Here is an 18,433-nt window from a genome sequence, read left to right as displayed (position 1 = left end):
GATTGACTTTGATTTATTACAGCCACCATTTATTCCACCTGGAAGCCACCTACCTGTCTGCACAGGCACACGGTGCTGGGGGCAGTGTACCCACTACAGCCCAACCTCAGAGTTCAACAAGGGGTTGGATGGGTTGATTTTTAACAGAAACCTCTCTGAGCAGCTCTCCTGCACCCTGATGGAAACATCCAGCTGCTGAGAGCAACACAGGGAGCTGAACTAATGGATTCAGCCAGATTGACCACATCAGTTTATTAGGCAAGCTGAGAAACAGAACTGTGGAATTAAGAAGGAACACAGCAAAGCATGATGGAAAACAAATTAGAAGGAATAGGGTGATATTTAGAAGCAGATTGTCACTGTCCATCAGAGTAAGGTCAGACACAGTGCTGGTGAGAACCCAGGAGCTGGGACTATGAAGGTCACTCATAGCCTGGGCTGTAATGAGCAAGTGCAGAGCTGAGGCAGCATCCAGGAGGCCCCAGCTCCTCCCATAGTCCCAGGGCAGCCCTTGAGGATTCCCACATCCAGCAGAGCATGAGCAACCCCCTTGTCAGCCCCAAGATCACTGCAGCAGCTCCAGCCCCTTCCAACTCCAGCACCCAAAGAACAAAGACTTGGGAAATGCCCCTACCCTGCTGTCCATCAACCACCCGAGGTTGGGGCAGGAGGAAGATGAGGTCCCTCCTCCTCACCAGGGTTTCCCATCTCTAGGAAGGATGCTTGGACCTCCTGATGACAGGCTGAAGGTAAGGTTAAAGCAATGAGAGGAGAAAAGCCAGGAAAGAGGAGTCAGCTGCACAGCTTGAGGGTGGGAGCTCCAGCTGAGAAGATCCATGCTGAGGTGGGTGGACTTGGGGCTCTCACCGGAGAGTGTCACTGGCCAAGTATCAGCCAGGTTTTAAACTCAAGTATCAAGGAGTGTGTGGCAAGTGAAGTGATGGGCTTGCTGTACATTAATTACATGTTCCCAAAACATTCAGCTCTAACGGGCAAGTTGGGCATTTGGCCAGAGGGAAACTGAGCTTCACAAGCACCATCCAGATGAAGCAAATTGAGGTGATTCAGTCTACAACAGCTTTATGCTAAAAAAGAACTCAAAATCCAATGAGAACTCATCCAGTGAGTTTGGGCACTTTGGGGCTAGACAGAAACCTGGAGGGATGGGGGATGTCTGGGTGGAAACTCACTTGCCTCAAATTTTCCTCACATTGAAGTGCTCTGTTCTGGTTTAAACCCAGTGTGTCTGGCAACAAGATTTCACTGATGTGCAACCTTCATATCCTGCATGTCAAAAATGGAATAGTGAGTGCTGTGTTTTTCTCAGAATATAATATACAGAAAAGTGCCACTAAACCCCAGTGCCTGCTACCATTCATGTACTGTTTCTCTTCCTAGAAAGCTACCTCAGGATTATCAGATTATCAGTGCACTGGCTTCTGAATAAAGTGGTTCTGGTTATTTTTGTGTGTGCACAGACTGGTAACTTAAAGGCTACATGAAGTTGCTTTGGATGCTAGATAATATGCAGAGGAAATTGCATTAGATGGGAGGGAAGAGAAATGCAGCTTTTGTCATTAAGTCTCTGAAGTACACTTCTGTTTTATCCCCCTCAAGAATAATATGGCATTCAATTTTCCAATTACATAAATACATGAACACTGGATTACTAGAGGCAGATAACTCAGTATTTTGACAACTCAAACAAGGGACCCTTCACACTGGAAGTGGGAGACAGGCAGGTCATACTGCATCAGCCTGTGTGAGCACAGGCTATAAAAATCTGAACTCAATCCAGAGAACATAAAGATCTCTAAAAACAGAGAGATCTTACCAGTGTTCATTATATACAGCAGTTAATTTATTCCATGGAGATCAGGGTAACTTACACAATAGCAAAACCTGAGTAGCTCAGGCCACAGACTCTATGACTTGAAAGCTGTAAGGAAAGGCATTCCCAGCTGCAGCATTTTAAATCCAACTCCTCTATAACTCTGCCTTTACAGGACATCAATCACAAGATGAGAGAATCTGTGAGCTGGTTTCTAGGAACACACTGCCAATTGCAAGACAAATGTCAGATGTCACAAAATGAGAAGTAACCATTTTTCAACTTGTGAATTTCTTCAAATATATTACAATGAAAGTGCAAAAAAAAATTACCTTTTCAGCTTCATTTGTTCTGACAGATGCCAGACCTTGGAGTTTGCCATTTCATCTTCATACTGCAATAATCTTTATGAAACTTCAACAAGGCTGAGGGCAGTGGCTTTAGTCTGCAATTGTCTTCTTATTTACAATACCTAAAATTTCAAACCAACTGCTGAAGTAAAGAAGATCATCTCCTACTGCTCTTACAGGAAAAGACAGAGAGGAGGGATGCCCACACCTGACATTCACACATGCTGGGGACCAGCTTCTTCTTGAGTTTTGTGCTTCAGTGCCATGCTGTCCAGTGCCTCTAGAGACACAGGCATGGTGCTTACAAAAGACACCAGGAAAGAAACCCTGAACTTTTCCTACAGTAAAAACTCACTCGATGCTGTGTGTGCATTTGGGCAAGGTCAGGTTGCTGATTCAGCAGCCCTGGAACATCAGGAGGTTGTGCTCAGGTGGGGCTCTTTGACCCAAACCTCAGCACCCAGAGGCCATCTCCCAGCTCTGCAGTTCCTGACATGTGAGAAGACCAGAACACAAGCAGGCTCATTAACACTGGAGAAGAGAACAAAGGAGGGAAATAAAATTCAGATGCAGACATAAGTTCTTGTAATGAAATATGAGAGCAAAAAGAATCCAACTGAGCAGCCCCAAAGGTCCAAGTTCAGATTAATCCCCCTCAAGCAGAACATGATTATGAAAGTCATGGCTCATTCCTTGAAAAATAAGATTTCTCTGCACAGCTCCAGTGGTATAGCCCAGCATGTGTGACAAAACATCCTGTTAAATAATATAGATCTACTCTGTACAGAATTATACTGTTACTTAAGGGAAAAAATGAAGAATACATGTGAAGACAAAAAAAAAATCTGCTCTAGGTGTTACTGTAGGTCCAAATAGGGTAACAAACATGCAAAAGGCAAAAAATAAGCAAACCTAGGATATAATTATCTTAGGCTAAAGTCAGTGACAGTATTGGTTTCACTGGAATTTCAATGAACCCTTGGGCCTTCACACTGTGTGCAGCAGCAGCACTTAGTACCTGAAGATAAAACCACCACTTGATTCACCAAGTTTGACATAATGATATAAATCTTTCTGTAAGTGTGAGATTATTGGTCCTGTGGAAGCAAAAGGATAAACATCCGTAGTTTTTCTTTAAAAAATTAACAGTACTTGTCATGGCAAAGACATGTACAAAGAAGTACAAGCCAAAGTTATGATTTCAGTGTTTTTAAGACTGACTTTAAAAAATAAGTGCATAGACAATGACCAAATCCGTACTGATTCCAACACGGGCAGTCCAAGCCACTGGAAGAAGAGGCTCAAAGCCTGAAGTCTGACCACGTGTATAATTCCAGGTGTTGGTTTTTCAAAGTCCACAACAGGTATTTGGGACTGCAGCTCCTCACTGGGTTTCCATGGCACAGGGAGCAAGGCAACTCCTTCGATCCGAGTGACCCCACGGCTGACACCCGCGTGGCTTGGTCCTTGTCCTCACTGCTGGTTTTCTGTACACTTGGGATGAAAGCACAGATTGTCACCTGAGGGGTACTCTGGGTCCAACAGAGTGGTAAATCAGTAGCCAGTAAGGAGCTTTTTGAAGAGTGTAAATAAATAAATAAATAAATAAGCTGAAATAAATAATTGCCACTACGAGAGGAAGAAACTCGAGAGTCTGTCACTCCTCCCACAGCACCCCTGCGTACCTGGGGATTAATTCTCAGTTCTGTCCTGGTGAATCAGCCCTGTTAATAACGATGACTTCTGTAATCTGTACATTTCCCAGCTGTGGCCGTGCGATGCAGGAGAGGGGGGTGTGGGGCTGGTGTCAGGTGCAGTCCCTCTGCCTGCCCGGGCACCGCCGCGCTCCGCCTCACGCGCTTCTCGTCCAGGGCAGCCAAGTGATCCTCACAGAACTCAATCAGTGATGCCACCTGCTCGTGGAGTGGCAGGGACTTGTACTTTTTCTGAGCCAGGCAGAAGAAAGCCTCCACAAAGGCTTGCAGACACATCCCTGGAAAAGGAAAAGGTGTTTCTGAGAGGGTGAGAGCCCAGTGCTCCCCAGCAAACTGCGTCCTTTCAGCGTGATGCTGTCTCTTGGTTCTCTGGTGTTCTCAGCAACAGCAAACAGCAGCCACCTAGAATGTTCACTGAGAACAGGAATCCCCCATCTTTCCAAGACCAAAAGATAAGGATTAATTGTATGGAACACCCCTGAGCTCATTCAGTATTTCAGTGCAGGGCAGTTCTGCTCTTGCAGCCAGCAGCCTGACCAGCAGCCTGGCAGCTCGAGGTACAGCAACAACCCATTTACAGATATTGTACAATTATATTGATGTAATATCAGCCCTGATTTCTGCTGCCTCAAATATTAAACTGAAATTGAACCAGATACACAGTAACATACTGAGCTTCAAGGAAAACAATCCACCTGGAGAGAAAAATGAGTTTATATTGGTACCTGAATTGGGTCATTTAAACCTTGTACTTTCAGAGATGGACCTAAAACAAAAGTTCAAATGTAGAACCACTGAAAGAGTATGTCATTTCAGTCTGTAGCACTATAAAGCTAACCCCATTACCAAGTATCACCTTCTTGCAGAAGTGAGCTTATTTGAAGTGTTGCTTTCCTTCTGCAAAGGCTGCCCTGGGTAGGAATCCCCACCCTTCCTTGTGGGGGTGAAAAGGCCATTTATTCAGCAATACTCAGTAACTCTGCAATAGTGGTTTTGTTTCAGCTGAATGAAACACAAAGAGCTGAAGTGTGTATGAAGGGAAAATGGTGCAGTGCCAAAAGATTTCTCTGCTATAATAAAACTCTCAAAGAGAAGTCCCCTGCAGGAGCCACATGCTGCAGTACAGACCCTTCAGGTGCTGCTTGTTCACATCTTTCTAATAACACATTACCACAGCCAATGGGAAGGTGGGCTGCTTATTAACACTAATTATTGTATTTAAAACCTTGAAGCAATACCTACTTTAACTCTTAATTAAGAAGCCAGAGTACAATTGATTTTGCAGAATGCCAGCCAGGAGGAGCAGTCAGAGCAGCTTTGTGCTTTAACTGGCTCTCCCAGTTTGAACATACACTTAAGAAGATTATTTGAGGAGGAGATATTGAAAGGTTTGGGTTTTCAAACTTAAACGTTGCCTTATTGATGCTGCAGGAACAGCACCTTTTCAAAATATTACAATTACATTCTGAAGTATAATTTCCCTCAACTAAGGCTGCAGCTGGGGTCGGTTACGATCTTGGCTGTAAAAGGAGCTTGCAGAGGAACTGTTGAGTTATCTGAAAGCAGCAGCTGCCAGCTCAGTGAATTATTTTATCAGTCAGAGTGAGCTGCAGGCAGGGAAAGCTCCTCTGGTAGCATGCACACCCTCTCCCCCATCAGCAACAATCATGTGAAGCATTTAATGACAAAAGGGAGAAGCTGGGGGTTTACACCAGCCACGGCAGCTCCTGTGTCGGACACAGCTGGGAAGGAAGGGGCCAAGGGCAAAGCCAACAGAAATGGGGCTTTGTGTTTGAGCACCTAGAAAACACCTGGTTTATTGAGACTGTCAACAAATCTCTTCATTTCTGAAAGCCTGAAGATTCACTTGCATTTCTATTATTTTTGCTAGTGGAATTCTGTCAGCTGGCCACACAAGTGATTTGCACCCACACTGAAATGCTAAATAAAATTCTCAGATTTTACAGACATGTGAAACAAGGGTGACTCTCATCCACATAGAGCAGCACAGGAAACCATGCTATTGCCTCTGCACTGAACCTTCATTTTCCCCCTTCTGTCCTGGATTTATTCTATCAGCCATTGAATTAAAAAAAAGCAATTAAAAAGTTTCAAAAACTGTTTGTTTGTTTGTTTTTTGAAACTGAAGCTTCAGCAAGTTGAATTTTGGGTTTAGATTTATAAACAGCATTCAATGCCTTCTCTGTGTTGTTGAACTAAAATTCCAACTTCTCGCTGATTTTTGGGCTAAAAGGAGAAGGAGCAGGTTATTTGCAAAAGAAGATGCCTGCGAGGCAAGATGAATTAAAAACAGGTTTTTGGGTTGTTTTTTTTTGTTTGTTTTCTTCAAACCAACCACCCTGAAAGTTTCCACATTTGGAATATAGATACAACAGTGAACAAAAATGTGGCCTTTTTATTTGCTCTTCTTTTGCCTTATCTGACTTCTTATACACCCAGTCTACAGGACATTATAGGACACCTATGGTTAAGTAACACAAAACATTTTTCAAAAGCTATGGAAAAGTAGCCAAATTTATGGACTCAATTTCATTTGGGAATGTAATAGTAATTTTAGAAATTAAGCTCTATATATTAAATGGAGTATTTAGGCTATTATTACATCAAGAAAATAATCCCTGAACAGTGCTGTGTGACAGATTACTGTCTCAGATCTAAAAACATGACCAAAGCAGATGGGGAGGTAATGCACTGCTGAAGGGTAGGCTGGCTGTGTGACCCAGCTCCTGCAAACAGTTTGCAGGATTGCATGTGGCATAAAACACTGCTCCTTGTCCTTCAGAAAAACTCCTTTAACAGCTGAGCACTGTGCAAGCTCCTGCAGAAACATCTGTCCTTCCCTCACCCACCACAAAGACAATGAAAAAAGGGAGTGTAGTGTTGGGCAGGAGGGACTCTCTGGGAAAGGAAAGGAGCTCTGTTTGTCCCCAGAGTAACTTTTTGTGGGAACACAAGTCAAAGAGAAGTCAAGCATATGCATTTCTGGCTCCTGCACAGCTTTTGGGTTGGTTGGTTTGCAGTAGACCATGTAAAGCTGCTCTAATCTGGACATGCTTCCTACACTGGGATCAAGGTGAAGGTTCCACTGGGAATGGTTTTTAATGCTCCTCTGCACACAGCAACAAGTCACACAAAGGCAAAACCTGCTTGCAGAAAACTTGTTCCAATAAATACACTGAAAACTAAGAGTGATCTGTCCTGTGGATAAACTGCCACAGAACTGAGGATCTGTTGTAGGTGCCTCAGATGTAGATGCTTTTTTCCCAAATGGTTTTTTATTTAATGTTTGAGGTGTGCTTGGGCTACCAAACCTGCAAAGAAGCCCCAGCTCCCCAAGTCCTCAGTGGGAAAAAAGAGTTACCTGATTCTCTGTGCTCCATTCCCATGCTGTTCCACCTTCTTGTGATATCAATGTACAAGATATCTACAGCAGCCATTGAAAAATTGCTGTTACTCAGCTTGCAGTTTCTGTTAAAAAAAAAAAAAAAAAAAAAAAAAAAAAGACAAAATAAAGAAGAAATTCTGATTCCACCCAGACTTCCAAGTTAGGAAAAATTTTGCCAGAGCAACTTAGAGCAAAGCTTGCCCATGTCATGTGTAGACACCCATGGAGAGAGGCTTTGATTAACACACAGACAGTAAAGTAAGAAGTGTTCATTTCCTCCACATCTCTGACATCCCTGAATTCTTCACCTACAGAACTTCTTGTGGATGTCCCTGGTCCTGCTGTCCACTCGGGTCAGGCAGGAACCACCAGAAGCAGCTCTGGCATTCACCAAAACCCACCCTGCATGTGCAATCCCAGGTCAGGCTCTAGACACAAAAAAGGCAGGAGGTCAGATTGCAGAGTAACTGCTTTGGTTTGGTTTGGTTTTGCAACAAAGCTGGGAGGGAAGTAAAAAAATAAACTAAAAATTACATAAAATTTAAAAAAAAGAAACTCCTGAATTTTCAATTAAAAATAGGACTTGACTGTTACTCATAGCTTACTCCCAGCTTAGTTCTCTTTCTGAGGCTGCAACAGAATGCAATTAATTGGTCCATCAAAACTCCAACAGAAACCTGCAGAATGTCTACACTGTCTCTTACCTGACTGCCTGATCCAGTTTGAAAGGGGCTGGGGGGAACCTTTCAGGCACAGAATGACTTCTTCATGCCTGGACAGGGAACAGTTCCACCTTCTGCATTAGCAAAGGAGATCAGGAGCACCCCTGGGGACAGCTCAGGCAGATGGGGACCTGACCCCTGGGTGGGCTGAGCCTCAGCAGGACCTGGGAATTGCTGCCTGTCCAGCATCCCCAGATGTCTGGCAGCCCTGGCTGGAACTACTGAACATGCCAAAGAGCTGCCCAAAATCTCTAGCCAGAAAGGAAAAAGAAAAAACAAAAGCCAACAAAAACTCCAAATAATTTCAAATGATCTTATTCATTAGCTGACTAAGCAGAGCTCTCTTCAAACAGAGAGTGAGGGTCTGGCCCAAATGGTACCAAAAAAAAATTCCTGGCAGCATCTAAGCAAGGACCAGAGCCACATTTGGTGCTCTCTTTTTAGTTGTCTTTTTAGAATAAAGAAATTACAGAAGGGGAACAGATTTTGAGCAGCTAAAATGAGTGGATAATCTCTGCAATGAGCTGCCCACAGGCACAGACTTGTGGGCCCTTTGGGTATTCCCAAGTGATCCTGCACACGAGATCCTTTCTGAGATGAGCAGTAATGACAACTTCTCAGAAAAGGGACATATAGTTGGTATAGATCCTCTGGGAAGAAATAATCAAAATATTTGCCTATAATAAAAAGTTTAATTTAACACGCATTAGGAAACTGCAAAGACTATTTCACTGAGATATGGCAACTTATTTTAATATTCTTAAAAGGAAATAATGGCATTTATTCTGTGTTCCTGTGACAAGTGCCAAATTAGGGCTGGACTAAGCAATAGAAAACACAGAACTGGAAACAATCCTGCACTGGTTTGTAGATAGAGCAGATGCCTTCAGTCATTTTCTATATATTGTAATTTGTATAAATCAAATTGTTTATATTCATTCCTGAATGCTAAATGCATCTGCATAGAAATAGGATCTGTATTTTAAGAGTACATCTGCTGCTGCTTATTTCTTTTGTCATTGTCAATGAAAGACAGAAAATGAGATATTTGTACCATGACTAGAAAAGATATATCCATAAAAAACAACAATGAAAAAAAACCCTCTCACAAATAAAAGAATGTGAAAAAAAAAAATAAATTGAGTTCCTTGCCACTGCAAGCTGCAATTTCCCAATGCCAATCCTCAGAGCACAATTCCTCAGCAACCAGGGGTTGGAAATCCCTGCCTGGGGCTCAGGGGCAGTGCCTCTGCCCCCCCAGCCAGCAGAATCAGTCTGAGTGACCCAATTTTGGTTGTCACTGTCTCCCAATGCCATTCCTGCAGTTCACTGGGAACCTGACATGTTGACTAAGCCTGCAAATAGCATCTCCCAGAGTATCACTCTTCTGCTCTGGGATAAAGACCTGGCTTCCTACTAGACAGTTGCATAGAGCAGGAGCTCAGTGTGATAAAAATTTGTAGTTCTAAAAAAATATGCAGTGCTTCAACAGAACTTCCAGGGAAAAGTTTCTTTGGAAGGCACTAAGCTAAAAGGGAGGACTTCAGGCAAGGAGATCACAGAATCACAGAATGTTTAGGTTGGAAGAGACCTCCAAGATCATCCAGTCCAACCTTTGACCAACTCCAAACCCATGTCCTTAAGGATCAGGTCCAAATGACTTTTAGATGCCTCCAGGGATGGTGACTCCTGGGCAGTCCATTCCAATGCCTGACAACCCTCTCAGTGAAAAAAAATTTCCTAACATCCAGCCTAAACCTCCCCTGGTGCAGCTTCCATCCATTCCCTCTGCTCTTATCACAGTTCACTAAGGAGAAAAGGATTTTTCCCTCCTTGCTCCAACCTCCCTCCAACTTTGGGACTGCAAGGAGCAACGGGGTGATTAGAAGGATCTACAGAGCCTGATCAGAAGTCATTTACATGCAAGCAAACCAAAGAGCTGCCTCTTTCCTAGGAAAATGCCAAATTCCATACTGATTTACACACTTTCCCACCTCAGCAGCAGCAGTGCTGCCCCACCAAGCCAGGGGAGAGGGGGGATTCTGACTTCTGGGCTCCATTCCAAGCAATTCCTCAGGACCCCTGCACCTCACTGACCTTATAAAGGTTCGGAACCCCGTTGGGCCCAGCTTGGTTGTCCCTTTGACACCCAGGAAGCGGATGAAGAGAGCAGCCACCCTGTCCACCAGCCTCAGGTGGCTGAACTGCTTGGCATACTTGGGGAACACTTGCTTGAGGCAGAGGGAAGGGAGCCCAGGCTCAGGACCACGGCCACCATCCTGCTCCTGTCCAGCCTCCAGCACCTCCTCCTTGGCTTCCGACACCAGATCCAGAGTCTGGCACCTGTAGCACACAAAATAATTGGGTTTTACGTTAGCCTTAATGAGGTTTGGGGTTTTTTTGTTTGTTTTTTTTTTTAAATTATTATTTTTCTCAAACATTATTTCACAGGATCTTTACAATAATGAAAAATCAAGACAGATACTAAGGCAGAAACTATGCTGTAGGAGTTAGAAGGATGATGAGCAGCCCGTTCTCTGATGGACAGAGATGCAGGGGAACTGGGAGAGCTACCATCAACCCCTGCCTCTCCTTGCACTGACTGGGAGCTGGGCACAATCACATCTTTTTTCTGTAACATTTGAACTTTTATCTTTTACACTAATCCTCTCTTTTATCAAATTCTGGGGTTCACCACACCAAGAAGGTCAGAGTGGGTGCCTGGTCACTTCAAGCTCTTACTTTTCCTTCCCTTAACCAGTAATGCTCCTTAGATTAAAAAAAAATCCTTAGACTAAAAAAAAGAGGTAACAAAGAGGTAAAAAACTGAGCCCCACTGAGTAATTTTTCTCTAAAATGACAGATTTTTTTTTTTTAAATCCACACAGTTGATCATTCAAAGCCATACATGTCGACCTTCCTCTCCCCCTCCTTGTAACACAGAAATTGTTTTTCTCAGCACAGATTCCCTCTGATGCTGGAGAACATCCAGATTCCTTTCAAAAGGTCTTTATACTCATGTCTTCCCCACAGACAAGGAACCACCAGGTAATACCAACACAGTTTCTATCAGCAAACACATTTAAGTTTGTAGGAAAAAGATGAGTTTCGTGGAATTTCATGGAACATTTAATAGGAAATGTTGAGAGACTGCAATAATCTGAGACTAAATTTATTTTCCAGTAATGATTAGAAGCCTTTCCCTTCCCTGATAAGCAAGGTAGAAAAAGTGCAGCCAGATATATTTGCAAAGCAGAAATTCTAATATATTCAGAAGCAATATGGTTCACATAAATGCAGACTGGCACCATTCAGAAGACAATTTCTGGGCAATCCCATTATTTTTTCTTCAACTCCTCTGTGCACACTGTCAAAATACATTATTTCATCTTCATTGTTGCTGCCAAATTCCCTAAAGAAAGCTGATGAAGATAATGGTGTTCTGAAACAAATGCTACATGTTTGTTCAGCATGACATATTTTTACCTTTTTTTTTTTTTAATCCTTTGTTTGACATATTGAGATAAACTCAAGACTGCAGCTCTTATAAGTTCAGAAAGTCTGATAGCTGATGGTAATTATCTGGCATGCACTAAGCATATCCAGGTTTGCATTAGCTTTCCAGTCCTTTTTCTAAGCACCCATCATCAAGAACAAGTAGAATTCACACAAGACAGAAAAAACTGGCAGCAGATCGATATCAAGTACCTGTAAATGTGATCATTTTTTGAGACAAAAAGCCTTTAAAAATAAAAATCTTAGGTAGTGCTTGGGTAATGTTCCACTTCACTGCAGACAGCAAAGTAGAAAAATAATGTTATTTTTGTCTTTAGTTAAGTAAAGCTTGAAGTAGCAAATTATTAGTTTTGTTCTTTCTCACGTAAAATGGGATGGTGGTTCCAGGGCCAGTGAGTACCCTCTGGCTGCTGAAAGAGCAAGAGCACCTCCTGCCAAGAAATAAGCACACACAGGCTTCAACTTTTCAGATTAAAAGGTCTGCTCATTAATTTAAATGTTCATAACTTCAGCCAGTTGGCCAAATGGGAAACTGTGTACTCTGTAGGAGAGAAGGTTGTGCTGTTTGTAACATAAGTCTTGTTTTAATGATGCCTGGGAGCCCTGAAACCCTTTCTTGTTCTAAATTCAAGAGTGTTTTGGGTTGAACACCATTCATCATTAATGTTTTCAAGTTAAAAAAATATAAAGCTATACTGAAAGCTTTGCTTTCTTTTACACATAAAAATGCTGAAGAGACTGGTAAAGGGATCAGCTTTCGAGGAAAAAAAAAAAAAAGTACTATAGTTCTTCATTTTCTTTTACAGGTTATTGCTTTGAAAACAAACCATAAATCTTTCTATTCTTTTGCTTCCCCCCCTTTCTCAGGTTTCCTTTTCTAAAGCACAAGAGCTTAATTCATTTGCTCATCTAATTTGAATTAACAGTGATAGTTATACTTGGTGCTTTTAATAAATCCTTTTCCAGACTTTCTTGAGCAAACCTGCACCAGAGTTTGTCCAGCTCTTCCCACTGGATGGATGCCTTGGCAATTCCACAAGCTCAGTTTCACTGCAAACACTTCCACTGCCTGCAGAGCACAATTCTCCCCTGCTATCAGACAGTACTAAAATCAAAGTTTATTCTCTGTAGATCCATTCAACACACTTGTATGCACCCAATCTCAGTGTGATCTCAACACAGCTAATTAAGAAAAACTGCCTCACCAGGTATATTACAGCCAGACTGGGTGCTTGTAAAAACAGAATTTTTGCTGTGATCTGTACATTTCTGCAACGAAACCCTGCACAACCTATTTTTTTGCCCTAGCTGAAGATAAATGGCACTGTCTTGCAAGTCTCCATGGCATTTCCCTCTGCATTCTGCTGCCATCCCCACACCAGGGTGGGCAGGATGCCACAGCACCCACGGGTCACCCACCCAAAGGCCAGGGGTGGCCAGCATTGGCACTACAGCTACAAAAAGCAGAAATAACAGCTCCAAATCCAACAACCACAAGATACGGGGAGGTTTCACCCCCATTCCTACCATCAACTCACCAGTCCATTGGAAAACACAAATCTATTTTTGTCCTCTGGATTCCAAGTGCTGCTGAAAGCTCCTACACCCCCATCCAGCCCTTCCTTACTCCAGAAAGTGACTTCCAAGAAGCATCTTCCACACTGTGCTGTCAGAGCCTCTCCTTGGAGCCTGGCTACCACCCAGCCCTGGTTTCCCTGGAAATCGTGCAAAATGCCCATGGCCAAGTGCTGCAGGGAGCTTGGGGGGGGAAGGATCAGAAACTCCAGAATTCTGCACCAAACCTGCAGGCAGAGAACCTCACCCAGGGCCCCTCCAGCAGCTCTGTTCCCAGGGGATTCCAGCAGGCAAGGGGAGAAGAAAGCTGAGCCCTGCACTTCAGTGCTGCTCCTTAGGATTAATGGTTTTGACTGACAGAGCTGAGTCAGGCTCAATGAATGAAAGGTCAAATAGAAGGTAATGCTGCTGTTGCCATCCAGAATAAAAGCAAAGCTTAATTTCCATACTAATGTCTGACCTCGATACATTAATTTCTCTAATTCTGCACCTCATGACAGACCTCTCTTTAGAAACCATCAACTGCAGAGCAAATATTAGCAGCATCTTTAAAAAAAGAATTTCAATTTTAATAAAGCTTATGGAAATGACATCGAAGACTACTTATCTTTTATACATGATTACTAATTTATTAATGTTTCCTCCATCTATGTTTTATCCCTTTCATTCCAAATGGCCTTAATCTTTATGCAAATGCAAGTTGATAAGGGACAAACAAATTTGCAACTACTAATTAAAGGCTTCAAAAATTGCAGCATTTTGTGTACTTGTATATAAAATTTAGCTATAAAGTTCAGAGAAAAATTAGGTAGAAATAACAATATTAGTATTTCTAAGAAGGCTCACTTGATATATTTAACATTTAGGGCATTGTTAGAAGTATAAATTAAGCAATTTTGGTATCAGCTGACAACTGCTTACCTAATAAAAGAAAATACTATGTTCTGGATGCTGAAGCTGTAATTATTCCCTCAGCTGAGCCTCTATTCTCAAAGCAAGAACAGTTAACATAGTTAAAAGCAGAGAGTATTTTGCATGACAAATCTTTATACCAACCCATTTATCACCAAAGTACATATGGGGACCTCACAAGAAACAGAACCATGTTTTGTTACTGAAGTTTGTAGGGATGAAACATGTCTGTGTTCCCATTCTTGGAAATAAATTCTTTAGGAATCAGTAAGACAAAGCCAGAGCAGCATCCATGCATTATCAACCAGCCAGGAATATTCTCTTATGAACTAATCCCATTACTTTTATTAAACACAGACTCCCAGCACTCACAGTATGTGACAGCAAGAAGTGTCACAGTTTGGCTGCCTGTTGTGTGAATAATGAGCATTGGTTTTCTACTGGCCACTTGCAAGTTCCATTTTGAAGAAACTGAATATTCATCTCCTCTTCACCCTCTGGCAAGGTAAAACACATCAACAGCACTAGCACTTCCACCTTTCAAAATAATAATAAAGTTATGAAAAAATAAAAGTATTATGAAAATATTAAAGCCCATAGAGTACGAGATTTTTGAATGTATGTTAGAAACATTATTGCTTTTATAGACAGTTGATTCAATATTTCAGGAATGCTTTGGAGGAGTCAAAGCAGCCACATTAAGAGTCTGAATTTCAAAGAGCAGAATCCATGTAATGAAAAAGAAGGATTGATAATCACCATGCTGTTGGCAGACAACTAACTTCACATCATCCAAAATACATATTGAAAATGCAGCAGCTGTCCTGCCTCCTGGGAGCAGAAGGTGCTGAAAGCAGTTGGAATTTCCATCTCTCAAAGAAGAAAAACCCACACTCTCTCCCAGTTAGAAGAAAAAAAAACAGAAAAAAGTCACTTAAGATTTTAACCATCTCATGAGCAGGACCACATCCAGCTTTACCTGCACCTTGAAAGCCTCACACTGCTTTAGCTCTGCAGGGTGTAAGAGATGGAGCACACTGGGGTTGCTCCTGAGAGCTGGCAACACTTTGTAGGTGAACCCAAGGACAAATTCAAAATGTACTCCCTGGCCTTGCCATTTGCTTAACAAAACCAAAACACTTCATCAGCTTCTTGAAGATGAGTGGCAGCAGTTGCCCATTTTCTGTCCCTGGGGGTCAGTTTTTTGTCATGCACTGAGCTCCCCAGATATCAGTCCCCTTCCTGAGGAGGATGGTTTGCTGCCCCTCCAGCTTGGGTGCATTTATTATATGAATAATTGTTTTTCATTAAGGATTGAATACCTTCTGAAAGACAACAAAAGACTCCCAAAGTTTGCTGCCTAACACATTGCCAATAAGTGTTTCCAAGACTTAGAAACTTAACTGTGGGTTCTGACTTGCTCCACCCCACAAGACACAAAAAGCCACAACAAGAATATTACAGATATTGCCATATCACAGACAGGAAAGGCTGGAGTCTCCAAACTCAAAACCTGAGAAGCTCATGTCAAAACTGTGTTAATTCCTTTGGATTTTAAAATGAAGCTCAATCCAGTAAACTATTTCAAACCTGATTTCCAACACTGTTAAGTGTTCCCCAGCAACACTGCAGCTAAATCTGGGTTTGCTCAACTTCCACCTTGCCAGGTGGTGCCAGGAATCAGCAGAGCAGGGAGGAAACATCCCTGGGAGACACAAAGCAGACACTGCACACCTGGGATGAACACCCAGCTGGATGGAAGGATTGCACTTGACCCCAGTTTTGATTTCTACAGCACTTCCTAATACATAGTTTAAACTATTAAAGTGAGGAAAGGCATTTGAGGAGTCTCAGGTGCAATCAGCTGCAAAAATTGTTATTTCCTGATTATTAACTGTGATTCTTTATTTTGATTTTTTTTTTTTAAGAATAATGGTAATATCAGTTTGCATTAAAGATTTAATACTTTTAATGTAACAGAAGCAGTGAATGCTTAAGCTATTACCCCTCATCTATTTGAGTGCTGCAGAAAATATGGCATTACTCTAATGAATTAATGGGTAAGTAATGCAAAGCCTGCACTGAAAGGACTTTTTTCCACTCTAGCACAAAATCATTACAGAACAAGATCATTAAAAATGGTCTTTTTTTTTTTTTTCTTTGTGGAGGTAATTTTTAATATTCCTTGGAGATTTATGTTCACTATTTGCTTTTAAGGTACTCATGCACCTCATTATTCCTCCACTTTTTTTCTTTAGAAAAGTGTGCCTTAAAAACAGCAATGCAGGATACTGCAAAGTCAAACCAGTTGTAAAACCTGGTATTACACTGAAACAAACACTAAATTAGACCACCAAGTGTCTTAGAGTGGAACACAAAAACCTTAAACCCCACGTTATTCTTCCCCACGTGGAAATAATTCTTAGAAAGCAGTCATGATTATTTGAGAGGAGAAAAGGAGCTTTCTCCTGTCATCCAGTGGAGGAGAATGCAGGAGTGTGATTGCATTTCATCAGCAATAATCCTCCTGTGAAAGGAGGTGAATTCTGCACACACAAAACAACACTACTGGTGATCACACTGCTCTTAAGTCATGGGCCTTGATGCTTCCATTTTCTGGCAACAGGGTGCTAGGCAGTTTCAGTGCTTTCTCATTTTTTTTTCAGAGACTTGAGACCAATTATTTCTTAAGAAGAAGCCAATCAGCTCCTCTGCTAAATCATGACAAGCAGCAGAAGTTGCATTACAGAGAGCATCACTGCCCCCAATGCATGAATTTCTGTCACTCTGTCATTGTGAAAATTTACAGTAGATATAATCTGTTTGAAGGGGGATCAAGTCATAGAAAATGTGAGCCTAGTTTTAAATAGAATTTTAATTTTAATGAAAGCTTCAGGGAATGATGTTTATGCTGCTTATCTTTCATACCTGGTGATTAAGTTAATTTATACTTAATGGAAGAGGATATTTCTAATCCCCAGACAGGCTCAACATCTGTCTGTGACTATGTTTTTGGAAGCCTTAAGCTGCTTGTGATTGATGTAATAAAACCAGGATCCTGCAGAATTGACACCTGAAGGATATGTGGAAGAGGGACAATGTTATTTTTCTGCTCAATGTCTGTGTATAAGCCAAGCCAAAATCCCAACCACTTAATTTTTCTGTCCCTTAAAATTCTGCTTTGCACTCCCTCACCATTATCATGTGAGTAAAACAGGGGAATAAACAAACAGTTCTCAGCTATTGCTATGATAATATTCAGACTCACTGTGGGCAATGTTTAAGATGTAAACTTCTAGTGGCCTAAAGCTGATGAGAATAATAAAGGTCCTGCAAAAAAAAAAAAAAATGTGATAAAGAATCTCCCTTTTTAATTAATTTCTGATTCCCTGTGTATTTAAAATGAAATCCTAGCAAAATCAGTGTTTGCATTTGCCCTGGTGTTATGAAACAAAAAAACCAAGACAAATAAAAAGAACAAAAAAACCCCAAACAAACAAAGAGCAAACAAAAACTCCTGAGAAGTGAAGGAGCTTTTCAGGAAAAGATACGGTTTTCAACTTTGTCCCAGCAAATCACAGTATTCCTGCAGATGGAAAGAAAAAAAATTAATTGGTATTTCCAGCTGTCATGTGTATCTGTGTTATTTTTTAGACTGATGCTGTTCCAGACAGGAAAGCAGTAACCAGAAATTATTACAACGCTGTACATCAAAAAACTCTGAGTAAGTTTCTGGCCATGTTTAATCCAAATTTTCACTGTTTTCAGCTGAAGTTTGCATCAGCAATGGCTGGATCCAGCAAACATCTGTATGTAACAGAGTTCTCAGGGATGCTTTGAAGTATTGCTGAGTTTGTGTTTAAAAAGCCCAAAACAACAAAAAACAACAGAAAAAAAGTATTAGACTTCAGTCAAAGCAGGAGCCCACACCAAAGCAGCTTCAGCTGTGGAGCTGAGCTCTTGGTGTGGGACTTGGGGTGCAGGGAGTGGACAGAACCCCTCCTGCCCCAGCCAGCACTTCTGGGTATGAGGGATGCCAAACACAGAGTGCCCTAAGCCAGGTTCTGTTGCCTTATAATCTCCAATCAAATAACTGAATTCAAAAATTTATTTAGACCCACTGCCTTCACATCCATTTTTCTGCCATTTGGAAGGAGACAAAGCAGCCACCCTGCTTTATTCCTCACCTCCTTTCTTCTTGGGCAGATCTTGAAGATGCAGCAACTTTTGTGGCTGCACTACAAAGCCTAGAGGAAAGTAGCATATTCTGATAAAACCTTTCTTGGCTCTATTTTATGACAAAGTTTTTCTTTTCATTTAAAAATCATCATAAGAGAAAAGACAGCCAAAGGACTTCTTAACAATCAACTTAAAATAAAATACAGTGTGATTATCCGTGAGATATA

At 41.7% G+C, this 18,433-nt stretch overlaps 1 protein-coding gene across 3 annotated transcripts in view; it reads right to left on the bottom strand.

Moving 5' to 3' along the window:
* Window positions 1-223: 223 nt before the first annotated feature.
* TTLL11 (tubulin tyrosine ligase like 11) overlaps window positions 224-18,433 on the bottom strand; it is a 39,340-nt gene continuing 21,130 nt past the window's right edge. For 2 of the 3 annotated variants that reach the window (XM_071766009.1, XM_071766012.1), the window contains 3 exons: window positions 10,122-10,367; window positions 7,279-7,385; window positions 224-4,174 (listed from right to left, as the gene is read on the bottom strand). In XM_071766009.1, the coding sequence (XP_071622110.1) occupies window positions 3,909-4,174; window positions 7,279-7,385; window positions 10,122-10,367 (619 nt within the window). In that variant the 3' untranslated portion in view covers window positions 224-3,908. The remainder of the gene's footprint in view (window positions 4,175-7,278; window positions 7,386-10,121; window positions 10,368-18,433) is intronic. The other variant, XM_071766010.1, reaches the window with a different exon arrangement.

This window comes from Heliangelus exortis, chromosome 22, assembly GCF_036169615.1.
Source record: "Heliangelus exortis chromosome 22, bHelExo1.hap1, whole genome shotgun sequence".
Taxonomy (NCBI): domain Eukaryota; kingdom Metazoa; phylum Chordata; class Aves; order Apodiformes; family Trochilidae; genus Heliangelus; species Heliangelus exortis.
The sequence above is the reverse complement of the archived record's forward strand: the minus strand, read 5'-3'. Positions and strand labels throughout refer to the sequence as shown.